The sequence below is a fragment of the Myxocyprinus asiaticus genome, chromosome 20, assembly GCF_019703515.2.
Source record: "Myxocyprinus asiaticus isolate MX2 ecotype Aquarium Trade chromosome 20, UBuf_Myxa_2, whole genome shotgun sequence".
NCBI lineage: Eukaryota > Metazoa > Chordata > Actinopteri > Cypriniformes > Catostomidae > Myxocyprinus > Myxocyprinus asiaticus.
Genome location: NC_059363.1, coordinates 27,968,947 through 27,987,176, shown reverse-complemented (window position 1 = coordinate 27,987,176; position 18,230 = coordinate 27,968,947). Strand labels below are relative to the sequence as shown.

Here is an 18,230-nt window from a genome sequence, read left to right as displayed (position 1 = left end):
CTAGTGGCCAATAGGGAAGTCATCCGCAGTGGCCAAAGACAATGACTTTACATGCTCAGAGAGAAGAGTTGGTTAGATGGTGTTTCGCGTTCTCAGGTTTCTATGATCTTGTTTCTCATTGTATGTAGATACATAATCAATCAATCAGTGCTTTTCACAACTAACCTCACAGAACATGTACAAGGTCAGTTTAACTGTTTAAGTTTGCAGACGTCAAATTGCATGTTTATTTTCCTTATCCGTGACATTAAAATGCTCTCCTGCTAATAGTAGTCTCCAATAGTCTCTGAGTGTATGCGTATAGGGTTGGGCAACAAAACGCTATCGATATCAGAGACTATTCAGCAGAGACAGGCCACTTCTATTAAAACGAATGGGAGAAATTGGAACGCCCAGCGGTCAACAGATTTAGAAAAGGAAGCCCCGCCTTTCAGGTAAAAGAGCCAATAACCTTCTGGATACAGAGATCACCAGTCAGTCAACTCTTGAACGGCATGCGCATTAACTATACAAGTCGGAAACATATATTTTTTTAGCATAATCTGAGGTAAAGAAGCACAATTTATGATACCAGTGCTGTAAGATTTTACTGCTGATTTGAAATATGTTCTTTGATCGTAATCTTGACAAACCGTTTTGGAGATTTCGGTCTTTCCCCATTCAAGTAGGAGCTGTAGGAGCTGTACTCTATGCCGCTTGTTTACATAGAAATATTACTGCCCAGCCTGGCCAAGAGCATTCCAAAAATGGCCGCCGAGTGGCAGGTGCGGAGCACTCGCAATTGCTGTTTTAGGCTTTTTTTGTCTTGGGCACAACCACCATCAACTTTTGTTGATTATGAACAGGAGCGTTAATTTTATCATGTCGCTCGCTAAAGGAGACGCAGTATAACGGCATTTGCACGTCGAATTAACAGGTTTAGAGAAGTTTATACATCTGTAACATCTTAAGTTCAGTAACTATCTGACAAAGTGCTCCCTCACTGCACGCTCACACTAAATTCAACAAGCGCTCAACGCGCTGCTGACAGCTGCACGTGAGAGAGAGGGAGAGACAGAGTGGATTTACTCGTGCATCTTCTAGAGTTACAGTTTGATACAAATACAGGTTTATTGATTTGATTTGTTCATCTGTATCTGTTGGTTTAATTATTTGCAACTGCGCTGTAAAGTGAATAAAAGTGTGCGGGAATTTCCCACGCTATGAACATGGAACTTGCGGGAATTATTAAAATTGTGCATTATACCCGCAATCCTTTGCTGAATTTCAGGTCCTGAAACAAGTTATGTTTAATTAATTCTTGTGGTCTAACAAACATGTGGAATTCATTTCCTCCCCAGTTAATAGTATAAAATGTATATTGTGCTAAATATTGATATTGAATGATATGAACAAAATTTTATAATATTTTTTGCTGTATCGCCGAGCCCTATATGCATGTCTTTTTTGGGGGGAAAGAGAGGGCGTGTCTTATCCAGCCGCTAAGTCTGGTGGATGTTCTAGAACTGTTAAAATAGCTTACAGCACCTTTAACCATGGCAGGTGTAAGTAGCAGTAGTTCTAAACCAAATACAGCAAGTGTAAAGCGATGCTAACAGACCATCCTAAAGCAATTTCCTGTCTTTTAAAGCGTAAGCAGAATCCCAGATGGTGTCTGTTCCCAACAATGCTCAGGTGTGAGGTTATTTTGGACTTTCATGTGTCATGACTCATGAGCTAATATTAAAAGTAAATTGATACTGTTTCAACCTCTATTCTTCTTCCATGACTTGTTGTCAGTCTCATTTGCAGCCTCTGTGGCTCTGTGACAGTGATGTATCCTAGCAACCAGAACATTTTGAGGCTGATTGTGAGTCATCACAGATCGTAAGGTTGGATATTCAGCATGCCATCACTTCTGGATGCTTTATTTTTGCAGTTCTATTGACTTATTGCATTGAAAATGTTTATCACTTTTTCTTTTGCAGGCTCATTACTAGATGGTTAAGCTCAATTCAAGTCTTATTGAAGATTAATGTTTGCTGTATCGATAGAAGAGAGTGCACACATGGATAATTGTGTCTGAATCAGCATGTCTGTTGGTGATCTCCAACAGATTCGCTCAAGTCCCAAGTGTAGAGTAGAATTGCAGGCAGCATTGAAGAAAACTGGTAAATGGAGGCATTAATGGTCATCATTTAAAAAGAAAGTGCTGAGATCAGAGTACAGCAAAAATGCAGTAAGACAATAGAGATGAATCATAAGCTACAGTGTATTGCTGTCAGACATGGTCCAAAAACAGGGCATTATGTCACACTGTTAATACGGACATATGGCAACATGCCACATGTAGACACTGGCAAATTTTTGTTGTCTCTGACTTTCCTTGACCTTTTCACCCTCAACGGACCGAGTGATGTAATTGAAAGCCAACATACAATGTTTGTTTAAGTGCAGACAATTAGCTACTTGTTTGCTAAAGCTAGCAGGCTACTAACTGATTTTTCAGCCTCATTTACACAAGCATTCGAAAAATGAATGGAGTTGGTGCGTAAGGGGACTTTCAGGCATTGGCTAGCATTGTATGCTGTATGAGGCAGGGTGAGTAGCAGTGACCTGTCATGCAGGGAAGGCTTGAATAGTGGACTATTTATAGCTGACTGAGGAAGACGTGATCATTGGATCAACATAAAGGGACGCTGCTGAAGCCACCTGCCTGTGACTGGAGTCTTTTGTGTGGGGCGAAGTGTTTGAAAGCAGGAGAAGCTGCTGTATGCTTCTGATGTTAACACAGAACAATCCCTGGTCCATGCTGCAGCTGTAGGTTTATGTACAGTAGGACAATGGACAAGACAGCATATTTGAGATGCCTCCAGCTGTTTATTTTAGATTATTTGTGTGCTGTCCTGAAGTATTAATATTATGATGCACTGTAGTGCTCAATACATGCCTTTGTTTAGTTATGTATTAATTTTTACACATAACAGTACAAATTAAAACATAATTAAAGTAGGCTTTTATCATTGCACAATCTATTGTACCGTGATGTTGTAGTGGGGTTTGGGGGCATGCTCCCAATTTTATTGGGATTTTTATTTATTTATTTATTGTATTTTATTTTATTAAATTTTTTTTTTTTTTTAAAACAGCACCAAAGCATTCATTTCTGATGATTTTAGGAGCATCATACGAAAATTTTCTTTAGTAGCCTACATACATTGTGTAGCATTAATGAAACTATGGACTAAAAACGTACTGACACCTTTTCACATTACACAGCACAAGATGAAGTTTATCAAAGTTACCTTTCTCAAAAGCCTGTTGTGGCAGTATCATGTTACAGTGATGGTACAATATGGTAAAACCTTGGTATTTTTATAATATATTATGGTATTTATATGGTAGGCTACTTTAAGGAACATGTACAATAAACTTGGTATTTTCTTGGTAATGTTTGGTACTTTTATGTTTAATGTTAGTATTTTGAAAATGTCTTTACCTGCAGTAGACAGTTGTTCACAGACTGCACTCGCACATGATGAATGAATGTAGCTGCAGGTTTTGTTTCAATGAACTGTAAGTAAATATCCACTTCATTCAGCATTGTGTTTGTTCTCAGTCTTCTAAAGCGTCCCGTTACTGTTTTACTGCATGACAAAGCATTTCAAACGATTCAGCCTGCATGTTAGACAAATTCATTGAGAGTGATTATTTCACACATATCGGGCATCGCTCCGTTTTATGAGCCCCGCGCTCGTGAGTCTATTGCCGTGTTCACAGTTGCATACTTTCCATACTTCTCTCACTGCTTCTGCCACACACAGATGTAACAGAATCAGTAAGAGTAGAATGGAAAGGCATTTAGTACTTGGCCTACATGTTCCTCGGGGGGCGCCACAACACGTTATCGGAATGCACAGGGCACATTTTGTTCAACACAGATTAGACAGATGCTAAAATTAGCTCGGTAGATCGGCGCCCCCGAAGCGATGCTGCCCTAGGCGCTTGCCTATGTCGCCTAATGGGTTGACCTGCTTTTCACTTGCAAATCATTTTGCTTGTTCTCATGTGAAGCGGATCATTGAGGCTATGATTCATAATGTTTGTCAGTTTAGGGTGTAGTTGTGCCACTGTTGAATTTGACAGCAACAGGAACAAACAATGCTGCTCTTTTGCTCAGTTTTGGTCTCAAAATTATCTTTGGCGGGTAGGGTTTTGGAATGAGGGGACATGGCTAATTCAACAGCTCAGTCACGTGAAAGCTTCAGAACATTAAAATCGCTTACAGCACCTTTAAACATGAGAAATGTGGCATGTAAAAAATAATAAACTACCATCAGACATGCAATATGCATCTTTACTGCCTAAATTATTGGTCCACATACAGTAAATAATAATATTTGACTTCAGTATCATCATATCCAATATTCAAACTTACTAATATCCGGTTTCTATTGAACAAGTTATTACTGCATTCAGAATAAATGCAGAAACATATTTTAGAAGTATTAAATGTTGTTTATTCACATATACTTTCACAAGCAGCCAGTAAACGCTGCGGTGGTGAAGACAGGGTCCAGTTTGTCCCGTTAGATCAGGGGTCGGCAACCTTTTTGACATGGAGTGGCATTTTTTTTTTCCTGGTCAATAGCAGTGCCGACGCATCTCCAAAATCCTAAAACTTTATTTCCAGGTTTAATTTATATTTTGAATAGGCTTAGGTTTTTGAACCCCACGATGTGGGTTTACGTATGTCTTCTCTTTTAATCGTGGTTTAAGATTGTGGTTTAAGGAGTGTGTACCTGTATGCTGGGTTGGAAATCTCAAGGACTAATAGTGTTTTTTTCCTTATTACATCATGTGTTGTTCTGAAATCAACAAGAAACAAATGAAACACGGAATGTAGGCTGTCATCCGCGCAGCTTGACCGTAGCAAATCGGCACGTTTACTGGTGTGATTAACCGAAAGTGAAGCGCTGCCGGCTTGTGATGCGCGAATGGATTGCACGTGCAGCGCGAGTCTCGTCACACTTTAATAGTGTTTATCCTCCCATTCAGCTCATGAAAACACGCTGCGTGATCATGAGGAAGGATACATCAAGATGTAGATTTGAAAGCAGGTGCGGAATTTATCTAAATAAAATAGTCTACTCCTCTTTCGCCGTTGCTGGTGTGCCAGTGATTACCCCTCTGCTTGCCAATGCTGGCACGCGTGCCATAGGTTGCCGACCCCTGTGTTAGAACTAGGGATGCACCGATATAATTGAACAAAAACTATGAATACCGATATTTTGCCACTCATCTTATTTTGTCATCAGATCACTGTTTAACTTAAGAATTATGCTTTAAAAATTTACAAAGAGGTACAAAATCTTTTGTTTTACTGTTCTAACAATAAATAATTTCTGTTGCACATGGATTGGATCTGTTGACCATATGTCAGGGCAAAATTTTAAAGAGAGCCATAAAAAAAACAAACATATTTAAAAAATATGATAATATGATGATTGATAAGAAAAAAAGGTTATTTTGTACTTCCACTTCTGATTTTGCAGTTCAAAGCAACAGAACTCACATTTTACATAAAATGTATTTTACATACTGTATATGATAAAACATTACAAATTCATATGCATATGTTGGGTAATTCCACAGAAATGTAAACTACATTATGTAAAAAAAAAAAAAAAAAAAGATTTAACCATAGAAACAGAACCCCCTTTTAAATTCTGTATTATTGATATAATATATAATGCTCTCCAGAATGCTAGAGGGCACCGCTTGCTCACACATCAGTGCTGACTGAAGCGCTGAATGCAGACTATATTTTAAAACAGTCTTTTGAGGTTTAGTAATCACGCAAGGCCATATTGCGATTTCAATCTTAATTCAATCAATCATGCAGCATTAATGGAGATCACACGATGTCTCAGCAGTCAATGTCTGCTAGTTTCAAAGCATTTTGGATAGTTTCCCTCATCATGTAGCCTATAGCCAGTTTTTCCACATTAACATGAGAATGAGAAAAAATAAAAATTAATACTACATTTTCTAAGGAGTGCTAACCCTTCTACATATTGTGGCTATTATTATTTCTGGATTGTGCATTTAAATTCACAGTTTTTACAAAGTGTTTTACTAATTAATTATGAATCAACCATCGCTTTTCATATCTGCATTTTCATGCTGATAATCGATAAGCAGATTGTATTTATCTGGTTAATAATTGGCCAATAAATATCAGCAGCTGATACAACGGTGCATCCCTAGTTAGATCTTACATGGTATAGGTCATCATTAGATCATATTTGGCTTCATATTTGTCACAGCGGTTGCATCTTGAAGTGTTCCACCGAGCATTTGTTTGTAAAGAGTAACTTCATTTATTGGGGGTCCCTGGGTTTGCTGAGTGTCTGTTTTGGAGACCTGGGTCTCGAAGGTTGAAAAGTTCTGTGGAAGAGGATTTAACAAAAGATCCTCACGGTGCACCCAAGTGCATATCAACAGCAAAGTCAGAAGGAGCAGGGGGAGTCACGATTAGTTCATGTGCTCTCTCTCTCTGTCGATTTCTTTCTGTCAGATTCGAAGATCAGGCTAAGTCTGGTTGGAAAAGCCGTGTTTGATGTTCAACTCAAGGAGACAGGCCATTCCCGCCTCTGCCTCTATTGCTCTATCTGTTCACAGACTCTCTCTCTCGCTTTATATTTTCCTTCTTGGATGAAATTCTGGAGGCATCTTTCTTCTGTTTGTCTGTCTTTAATTTGGTCATTTAAATAAAAAGAACTAATGAATCAAGTACCTTTAATTTTGAGCATCTAATTTGGAGTTATTTACTTCAGTGATTGTGAAGAGTAAAAATTGTGGAACTGTAGATTTCTGTTCACTATGAGAGAGGGAGATGAATACTCGCCTACAAAAAGGGAAACGTTCTTTAAGTCTAGATTACTTGTGACATCAGAAATGCATAGGCTCTTAACTTTGATTTTCAGATTACTTCTCCACTATTCTCCACTATCTTTTTAAAAGGCCTCCTAAAGGCCTAATGCTTGTCAGGACTTGCTGAAAGAGGTTTCTTTCTGAGCAAAAGCTCACCATAATTCATTATTGGTGCTTGCTAAACCAATATTGTGAGAGTGGAGGCTTGTTGGTTTTGTGCACTGTCCTCTGTGTTCACCCTGGAGAAAGGAAAAACAGAGTGGAGCTTGAAAGAGTTTTATTGTATGAGGTCATTCATCTTATAAAAATAGAAATAGGAGAGCTCATTTATTGCAATAGTGCCTGTCTGTTGTGTCCTGTACGGTTTTGTAAAGCAAAGCTAACATGACTGACTGGAAATTGTAAATTTGTGGATTGCAAATCGAAATGAATATAGGCTATATTATACTTTGAAATAGACATGGACTGAAAAATATGAAAACACTAATTGAAAAGTTGACAGCACTTTCCTCTTGGTGGCTAACTAGAGCAAAGCTTTGGAAGCATCTTATCTTTGCCTGCATGTAAAGCTGGAGTTAGAGTTAGAGACATGTTACCAAGCGAATCAGTAAATACGCAAAAATGCATTGAGCCCTGGGGAAGAGATGAGGGGGCATTTGCTGGCAGGCTGTGAACTAAAGAAAGCACTTGATTCCCATGGGAAACAACAGGTGCCACATGCATGTTCAGCAGGCACGACTTGACAGGCTTATTCCTGTCCTCTAGTAAGCACATTTCTGCATTCTGCTTACTTTATAGACTCAACTCAAATGGGGAACTTTTTAAAAAAAAAATCTCTAATTTATATCGTTGGGTATCATTGTTATATTATTATATATACTATGTACAGTATATTACATATACTATTTCTGTGTGTGTGCTTGTTTGTGGGTGATTTGCCTGAATTGTCTGTTCTGATATGGTTCATCATTAAAGGAAAACTGCACTACAGTGGCAATTTTGACGACCCAAATATGCAATTTTGTAATAATAATTTTGCCATCAATTATTCACCCTCATGGCATTCTGTTAATGTCGAGAATCTGTCATAGCTGTCAAATCTCATTCACATCTGCGCATATTCAAACGTACTGCTTGTCGATGCGCTGCACCAGGTGTGACGTCAATGATGCCAAAGCTGTGGTGGCCAGGGGTGCATAACACAACCAAATTAGCAAAGCAAATAAAAGTAAGCCACAACACAATGAAATTAAAGGGATAGTTAACCCAAAAATTACTCTCATGATTTCCTCACCCTCCTGGCATCCCAGATGTGTATGACTTTCTTTCTTCTGCAGAACACAAATGAAGATTTTTAGAAGAATATTTCAGCTCTGTACTGTTCATACAATGCAAGTGAATGGTTTCCAAAATTTTGAAGCTCCAAAATCCACATAAAGGGAGCATAAAAGTAAAGAATATGACTCCAGTGGTTAAATCCAATATGATAGGTGTGGGTGAGAAACAGATCAATATTTAAGTCATTTTTTGTCATAAATTCTCCTCTCTGCCCAGTAGGTGGCAATATGCACAAAGAATGTGAATCACCAAAAACAGAAGGAGAAAGTGAAGTGAAAAATGACTTAAATATTGATCTGCTTGTCACCCACACCTATCATTTCACTTCTGAAGATATGGATTTAACCAACAGAGTTGTCTGGAGACTTTTATGTTGCCCTTATGTGGATTTTTGAACTTCAAAATTTTGGCACCCATGCACTTGCATTGTATGAACCTACAGAGCTGAAATATTCTTTTAAAAATCTTCATTTGTGTTCAGCAGATGAAAGAAAATTATACACATCTGGGATGGCATGAGGGTGAGTAAATGATGAGAGAATTTGTATTTTTGGGTGAACTAACCCTATAAACACATGAAAAAGCCACAGCACAACGAAAATAAACTAGAACACAACTAAATTAAGCCAACAACACCGGGGGCGCATTAATGCACAGGCTTACACAGACTGAAGCCCAGGGGCCCACAGCTCCCAGGGGGGCCACATTCTCGGCGTCCGCCACCTTATTCTCTCCCGTTGATATTTGCAGGAGACGCTGATATACAACATATGCGCAACAGTAAAAGCCATCCGTGTAGCATGTTCACAGAATAACAGTCTCCTCTTCATGGCTGGCAGGTGTGCTTCACGGAACGGTGAGCCCATGGGCCCCGAGGTACCATAATGCGCTCCTGCAAAACTCAAAGGAAATAAGATACAATGCAATGGAATTAAGCAACACAACGGAATTATCAAAAAAATAAATATTTATAAAAGTGTTGTACTTATTTTTCCTGAAACGCTCTGGACAGTGCATACCTGGTTGGTTTTCTACCAGAACTTTTTCCAAAATTATCAAATCAATTTATATTCAAAGGGACATTTCTAGCATACATGGAGTCTTTTCTGTTTAGACTTCCACGATGGAAACCCATTACGCGTTGATAAAAATATTGATTTTTACAGTCAGTTGTTGATCAAAAACACAAAAAAGAAACATTTAATTCTAATCATGCATAGCAACGAATAGATAAAACCATTCGAGTCCTCTCTCATTAATGCGCTCATTCACAGTCACTCTTTACAGAAATGCTGGTTTTCTTGAAGAGAATGTACCAGTGTTTAACAAATCAATGTAAATCCCTGGAAACAGTACAAATTCTGCAATTAAACAATAAATGTAAAAAATAAATATTTAAATATCCATATTTACTGATTGAATACATGGATTTGTTCATTTTTAAAAAGCTAAAATGTGAACAAAATGATGAAAAACAAATAAAATATAATAAATAAAGTTAATATTTTCATATTGTACGTAGTTAGAAGGTCCTCTGTATAATTAACAGCATTATTACACGGCTCTCTGGAATACTCGATTCTGATTGCTCAATGCCGCCATCTAGCGGTCTGATATTTCTCAGTAACAACCGTACATCTACGTGTATATATATATTATACAATTTCAAGACAACATTTTTATTGATGGTATAAGTGAAAATTAAAATCTAAAAAGTGACCAAAATGATTAAACAAATGTACAGTTTAATGATTATACTGTAATTTGTAAAAATTATATTTCCATGGGGCCTGGGTAGCTTAGCAAGTAAAGACGCTGACTACCACACCTGGATTCGCAAGTTTGAATCCAGGGCGTGCTGAGTGACTCCAGTCAGGCTTCCTAAGCAACCAATTGGCCCGGTTGCTAGGGTGGATAGAGTCACGTTCGGTTAACCTCCTTGTGGTTGCTATAATGTGGTTCTGGCTCTTGGTGGGGCACGTGGTGAGTTGTGCGTGGATGCTGCGGAGAATAGCGTGAAGCCTCCACACGTGCTACATCTCCGCGGTAATGCGTTCAATAAGCCATGTGATAAGATGATGCGGAGACACGGAGGCAACTGAGATTCATCCTCCACCACCCGGATTAAGGCGAGTCACTAGGTCACCATGAGGAGAAAATTTAAAAAAAAAAATTATGTATCCGTAATGTGTTAAGTTAAAATGTCCCCTGTATATTTAACAGCATTGGCTGAAAGAGAATTTATTTCATATGTATGTAACATAGGAAAATGAATAACTCAAATTATTATCCAATCAAGAGGTTGTGAATTGAAATCTAATCAGATCGGGCAATCCGTTTTAACACCCAGCCCTATAGAATATGTCCATTTTACACGCATCTCTGTTTATGCAGAAAAACGTGGGGAAAAAACATTTCATTTCAAATCTCACGTAAACATGGTTATCTTTTGTGGTTGGGTTTTTTAGAATTATCTTATTTTTGAGAGTTATCAGTGTATTGTTGTGCATGCATGTTAACAATATCAGCAGAAAGTGTTAAAAAGATGGTTTATTGGCCTTCAGGTTCTGCTTTATGTGATAATTAACACCAGTTTATGGCACCAATATAGTAACAACTCCTGTAAAGAGGTGTTTGTCAACACTGTTGCCCACCGTCTGAAAAGAACAGCCTTCCAAAGTGCCGCAGGGGCTGTCAGAAGACTTTAATACCCCTCCTGAGCATGTTCAGGGGACATGTCTCAGCTCAAAGCCAATCTGTCTCCCTTTGGCGAAGTTTCGCTCTGTTGAGCAGTCGGTCGCTTGGACACTAAGGGTGTAATGGTTTGAATTTCTCATGGTTTGGTTTGTATCACGGTTTTAGGCTCATGGTTTTGGTATGGTTTGATATTTGCTTTGTTCAGAAAAAAAAAAAAATATTACTGCCAAATCCAAAGAATACTCTATTTGGTAAACATTTCAGCAGGTTTGCCCTTAATACAAATCATGGTTTTTCAACAGTAACCATATTTTAACCATGTTGTTTGTAGTAAAATCATAGTAACCACAATATAAACATGGTTACTGTCATGGTTACAGTATATAGTAAAATCATGGGTACTATATGGAAACTAAAGTATTACTGTAATAAAACCATGATTTTTGCTCAGAAAACCATGGTGACAGCAATCATGGTTACTACAATATTACTATAGTAAAACCATGGTTAATTTTCATCAGGGTCCTTAACTAAAAAAAACAAAAAAACATTTTCTCTAATTACTAAATCAGCATTTTAACTTAATACCTGCACATGCATCAACATAAAGTGCACTTCAAACTCATCTCAACATATATTCAATATTTGGAAGCTGTACATCACTATAAAAGGAATAACCTTGCTATTAAAATGCATAAGAGAAGGGATGTTGTGATAATGCTGCTCGAGTATTTTAATCATACGTGGAAATCCCACATGAACACCCCAAGTACTTTAGTTATTGTTTCATGTCTGTCTGAATTAGCACTGAGTGCCTGCTTCAAATTGGAAGGGAGTGTGTGCAGTTCGGCTCACCTGTGGCTCTTTACACTGCAGTCAGGCCAGCCTCCACTTGGAAAAACATGGTCAAGCTAGCCCCCACATTGTTTTGCTGTACGCGTATATACTATGCATTATGGTAAGAGTGTGTAACAACTGATTTCAAAATAAAAGCGACCTTCCGGTGAACGTCATTTCACATTCAGTCAGTCAGTCAGTTCCTTTTAATATCTATCTGAATTTAGAAGGAATACAGCTTATATATGACAATTTATAGGGCTTTAATTGTGAAATTCAACATCAAACTGCCCTGACATTGTGTGAGTGACACTCTGAGGTGGTGTACTATCATTCTGAAGTGAAATTGTTCTTTGGAAACAAGGAGTTTCCTTTAAATATCTATCTGAATTTGTAGAAAACACTGCATGTTTATGACATTTCACAGGGATTTAATTTTGAAATTCAACATCAGACTGCCCCGACATTGTATACTGTCATTCTGAAGTGAAACTGGTCTGTGGAAACAGGAAGTTTCTCAATGACAGTCGGTCATTTTGGTGCTTAAAAGTCAGATGGTCTTTGGAAATGTATTCATTATTATTATTAAGTTATTATTAAGTTTGCAGGAGTTATTTTTTTATTAAAATAGTTTTTTTGTTGTTTAATATTTGTTCATTTTGTTTATGTAGTTATTTATGTGTTTTTATTTATTCATTTTTTTTTTTTTTCATTTATTCATTATTGACAGACTGACTGACTGAATGTGAAATGACGTTCACTCGCAGGTCGCTTTTATTTTGAAATCAATTCTTACATACTCTTACCGTAATGCATAGTATATACGCGTACAGCAAAACAAAGTGAAGGCTAGCTTGACCATGTTTTTACAAGTGGAGTCTGGCCTGACCGCAGTCTCTTTCCCTGGGTGATTTCGGCGTAAATGATTAATCATGTATCAATGTATTACTATAATGGCAGCTTAATGCCATTAATCAAAGTGCATTATTGATGCTCATGATAGATTACAGCCGTGCGAGGAAACAAGAAGAACTTGCGTGTGCGTTTTAAACCCTCACGTGCATTATTGACATACATTACCAGTATACGACGCGCACGCTGAGCGATGTCTGCAAACAGTGCCTGTTTGGTAAATGTTTTTTGACCACCACTATTGTAATTAACTTCAAAAAGATCATGTTCCCAGAACGGAGAAATGCAGGGGGCTTCTCTATCAGCAGCTCGATTTCTCCGCTTGCCATTTTCAACTACACACAACTCGTACAGAGCTGTGATGTCATCAATTTGACCCATGTGAAACACAGGTGGAGCGTCCATCTACAAAGCCATACCGCGGAGACCACACCCCGCCCAAAAAAGGGGGGTATTTTGAGTGGAAATACGTCACATGGTCTTTACCGAGCCTTGTCGGAAGTACATGTGGAGAGGTCCCTTGGTAGGTCCTACCCAAAGGGGGAGGAGTTTCTACAAGCATGGCGACCAGAGCAGAGGGCCCTCTGCTCAAGGAAGACGTAGTTTACAAAGAGGGAAACGATTTTACGGAAGATAAAACACATGGGGTTACTTGTGGGGAACCACCGCATGCGGAGCACCTACCTCAGTACAGGACCTTACCAGTGCACTTACTGAGCTGGCAGCGAGTTTCTCCGCAAACTCGACTGCCACAGGGCTAAGGAGGAAGTCATCCAGGGATCACAGTCTGTGAACACTACTGGGAGTCAAGAGCGCATGTCTTCCCCTCAAGGGAGGGGAAAGGCGCTATGCGCAAGTGGTACACCCGGCCAGCTGTCCTGGAACTTACCTGCTTGTGCCTGCCACTACACGGGACGAAACCGACTCATCCCGGAGATTGTAGAACCTCACAAAGGTGTTGGGTGTTGCCCAGCCCTCTGCTCTGCAGATATCTGCCAAAGAAGCGCCACTGGCCAGGGCCCAGGAGGTCGCCACACTCCTGGTAGGGTGGGCTCGTAACCCCGCAGGGGGTGGCACGTCCTGAGCTTGATATGCCATAGCGATGGCGTCAATGACCCAGTGGCCGATCCTCTGTTTGGAGACAGTGCTTCCTTTCCCTTCCTTTGCTTTCCCTTCCTTGGGAAAAAATGTTTGGTGGGCCAGTAGGGTGCTGCTAGGATGACCTGCTCCTTGTCCTCCCTGACCTTGCACAGGGTCTGTGCGAGTAGGCTCACTGGGGGAAACGCGTATTTGCGTAGTCCAGGGGGCCAGCTGTGTGCCAGCGCATCTATAACGGGGGTGCCTCGGTCAGGACGTATCAGAGCGGGCAGTGGGAGGATTCCCTGGAAGCAAACAGGTCTACCTGTGCTCGACCAAATCGACTCCAAATCAGCTGGACCACATGAGGGTGGAGTCTCCACTCTCCCCTGAGGGTACCCTGACGTGACAGCGCGTCCGCTGCGGTGTTGAGGTCCCCCGGGATGTGAGTGGCTCGTAGCGACTTGAGGCGCTGCTGACTCCAGAGGAGGAGACGGCGGGTGAGTTCTGACATGCAATGGGAGCATAGACTGCCTTGGAGGTTGATGAATGCTACCGATGCTGTGTTGTCTGTCTGGACCAACACGTGCTTGCCCTGGATCAACGGCCGAAGCCTCCGCAGGGCGAGCAGTACTGCTAACAACTCTAGGCAGTTGATGTGCCAACGCAGCCGCGGGCCAGTCCAGGAGCCGGCGGCTATGTGCCCGTTGCATATGGCACCCTAGCCCATCTTGGAGGCGTCTGTTGTAACCATGACATGCCTGGAGACCTGCTCTAGGGGAATCTCTGCCCATAGAAATGCAAGGGGAGGATTGTCGGCACAGCCTTTTACCAGGAAAATAAAAAATGGCACTCCATGTCAAAAATGTTGCCGACCCAATCAAACATTATTTGTGCCAATTACACACTCATTGTAATTTCTAATAACATTGATACTTCTGCAAAGATAGTAAATTAAATTGTGTTAATGGGCAATTAGGCATAATACAGACAAAAGAATGATGATAGGCATATCTTAATTTGGGCAGATGTGTGAATGGCTTTCGGCTGCAGACGGCACATGACCAAAGCATCATATCAAACGTGAATGGCCACTTAAGATTATTTGAGTAGATTTGATTCCTTTTGTACTGTAGACTAATTTAACAAAACAAATCACATGGCATATATTCTTGAGAACTACGGATGTCTGTGTTTACCTATTATCCACTTGTGTTTTCCTGTATCTTCAGTATATTTGCATGTAACCGTAGTACTTGGTCACAATAGTACACACGTTTCTCCTCAAATACAAAAGCTATAGGTTTACATTTCACGGAGATATTTGCAAAGCACACAGTGGCCAGACTCTCTAATATTGACCTTTAATAAGTCATTCCCTCTTTTTCTTGTCCCCATATGTCCCTCTTCTCATTTATTTCCCTCTCAGCTGAAAAGGCGAGAGTTGTCAGAGGAGAGAGAGCCAGGTGGCTGGCTACACAGTGACGCTTTAGAGCCACAGGGGGACAAAATCTGTCATCAGTTTCTCTTTTTCGTGTCGTTACACTGAGACTCATGCTTTTTTGACTAGTCAATTTATTTGCATGACCTAATAACTAACAGGATTGTTTGAAGAGATGCTAGTAGTGCATTTAAAAAATTTGCCTGATCACACATTTCAAAGGCATGCAAGAGATTGTTAACAGATGAATTTGTGTTAAAAATGTATAATGAGGGAGGGAAGTTCATACAAAAGGATTTCCTACAGAGGTAGATTAATCAGTGTAGGCTGTTCAGTTTTAAGTTTATTTTATTTATTTATTATTTTCTTGAATCCAAGCCTAATATGCAGAGACAACGATAAGTAAGCAATCTGTAGGTTTATTTCACCTAAAAGTGTTAGACGGTGACTCTGTGGCGCTATCAAAATATTGATGTTTGTTTGAGCAGCCCATCCATTCGCTCAACCAATGGTGTGAGTTTGGGGTGGGACTATCTGTTTGTGCAACCAATAGAAGATGGGGGAAGTTTAGTGGAATCTGTCTGAAAACAGTGATTATATTTGCTGCTGTGTTATGTGATGCTAGTGGTGCAAAAATTAAACACTACAGCTTTAAAGACCTGGTCGGTAATGTAACCTTTCTTAAAGCTGCACTATGTAAGATTTTTTGGTTAAAGATGAACAATTTGCCATTATTGATTAAGTACATAAACAATCAGTATTCAAAAAATGTCCTTACCTTACCCCGATTCATTTCGGCAAGCCCATAAAAATAATTTGTATTTTGAGCTTTCAGGTCAGATTTGTTTACCAAAGCTGTTTACCTGCTATAATGCTTGGAATTGGATACAGTTTGTTGTCTGTTAGGGTTGTCATGCTTTTATGAATCAAACATTACCCATATGTTTACCAATCGCAATCTGTTGTCAGGGGAAGTTACTGTGCATGTTTCATAATCCGTATGACTTCTGAAATTGACTTCTTGTACATATTATTTTCATGTTTAATAAAGTATATTTTATCCCCATTATTGCTCATTTTATGTTTTTATTTTACAGTGTTACAGGGGTGTCGCTAGACTTCAGTGTCATCCAGGGCTTAGCCCACAGGCCATTTTATAATATAAAAATAAGAAGAATCCTTCCTTCCATGACTTAAACAAGACCACCCTCCCTGTCAAATAATAATTATGTTAAGCGCAAAACACAGACACCGGTTCAGATCTTTACACGAGCAAACGTCAGGCGCACAATAAATGAATCAAACATGTTTTAATTTAAATTGCAGAGGATCAAAGCCAGAATTAATTGTTAGCTTATTGTAATTTAACAATTTAAATTCTCAATTGTCATTTATCATACTATTTTGAGAATAAAGTAAAAATTACTAGAAGAAAGTCGAAGCGTTATGAGATTAAAGTCATAATATTTTGAGGATAAATCGAAAGGAAAGTGATGTGGTGGACAACAGCAAAGTGGAGCGTCTGGGTCTTTACATACAACACCACTAACCAGGGAGATAACTTGGCTATGCAACCGAGCTGAATTTATGGGAAGTTTTTGTGAGCTCTCTGTTCATAAATGTGGTGTGCATTAGTACATGAGTTTTCAACATGTGGGCGCCTGTAAAGGGAGGCACGAGATATAGGCTCGCACTTAAGTGAAACAAAAAATAATTGGAACTGTTGTTATTTATATAAGCCCATATAAAGATATTGTATGTGGTAACATCCCCTCAGTTACAGTATTGTTTAGAGAGGAAAACCCAATAACAACACCGATCGGGACTGCGCAAATCTGTCTGTTTCTTTCTCCTGAATAAAGTCAATTTTCTACATAACCGCTGCAGTATCCAGATACTAATAACTCTGTGCTGATGAGCCAAAAGACCAAGGATTTCTTTACTGCAAAATCCTATCCTAAAGTATGATTTAACTACGTCTTCCACATCCATCTCTTGCATTAATGAAGCTGCTGGCTCGGCGTCCATTCTATCGTTGTGATAATGACGCTTTGTTTGGCCTAATATTGAGATTTTTTTACTAATATTTCTACTTTATTCAGACAATATACTACTTTATTCTCACAATGCTACGACTTTATTCTAATAATTTTTACTTTATTCTCATAATAATATGACAATAATCTCAAAATGCTACGTCTTTATTCTAATAATTTTGACTTTATTCTCATATGAAATTTTATATCATAATGCTACGACTTTATTCTCAAACTATTACGACTTTATTATTGAAATCATATTTATTTTTTGCATTTTATTTAACGTGGCAATAAAATGCCATCGTGGGATCACAGAGTAAAGTTAAAAATAGCTTTATTTGATAAACGCATCTTGAAAAACCTGCGTTGGGTTTCATGACTGCTATTAAACATGAAAGTTTTTAACAAAGCACAGTTTCAACGCTTGATAAACGGTAAGACAGTGTTTTTTCCCCTTTTGCTCTGGTGTGCAGACTTAAGTACAATAACTAGACAAGTTCAATGTCATTTGATTTTAAACCATTTAAAAATCAAGGCACCACAAAGAGGCTATTTAAACGCAGCAGTGTAACTCCACGCACATGACATGGAAACGTGAACCAGCACTGGCAGAGCGCATATACAGGCAGTGACAGTTTGATCATTTTTGTTTGATTGTAATGTGAGATTTTATCATTTTAAGACCTATGTATTGTGCTATTTAGGCTTATAGCACTTTGTGCTGCTATTTTGAGTTGCATTTGAGGAAATTCCATTGCAATAAACATTCTTTATTCCCGTGTCCTGACTCCCGACTAAACCTGAATAACCGAACAAGATGACTGGCGCATGCATTAAAATATACTTGGTGTGTGGATTGTTAAAAACAAATGAATATTAGAAATGAGGCTTATAGATTTAGAAATAAGGCTTGCATAATAAAACCTCAGTGCCTCTGAAAAGCTGCACCCCTGTGAGAGAAAGCTCCCACTCGA

At 39.1% G+C, this 18,230-nt stretch overlaps 1 protein-coding gene across 2 annotated transcripts in view; it reads left to right on the top strand.

Annotated features, from left to right (window-relative positions):
* Positions 1-18,230, top strand: part of LOC127411261 (lysophospholipid acyltransferase 2-like) — a 93,139-nt gene that overhangs the window by 9,087 nt on the left and 65,822 nt on the right. The window contains exon 2 of one of the 2 annotated variants that reach the window (XM_051646694.1): positions 8,738-8,774. The exons of the other annotated variant lie outside the window; for it this stretch is intronic. Within the exon in view, the coding sequence (XP_051502654.1) occupies positions 8,769-8,774 (6 nt within the window). The 5' untranslated portion in view covers positions 8,738-8,768. The remainder of the gene's footprint in view (positions 1-8,737; positions 8,775-18,230) is intronic. 2 annotated transcript variants of the gene reach the window in all.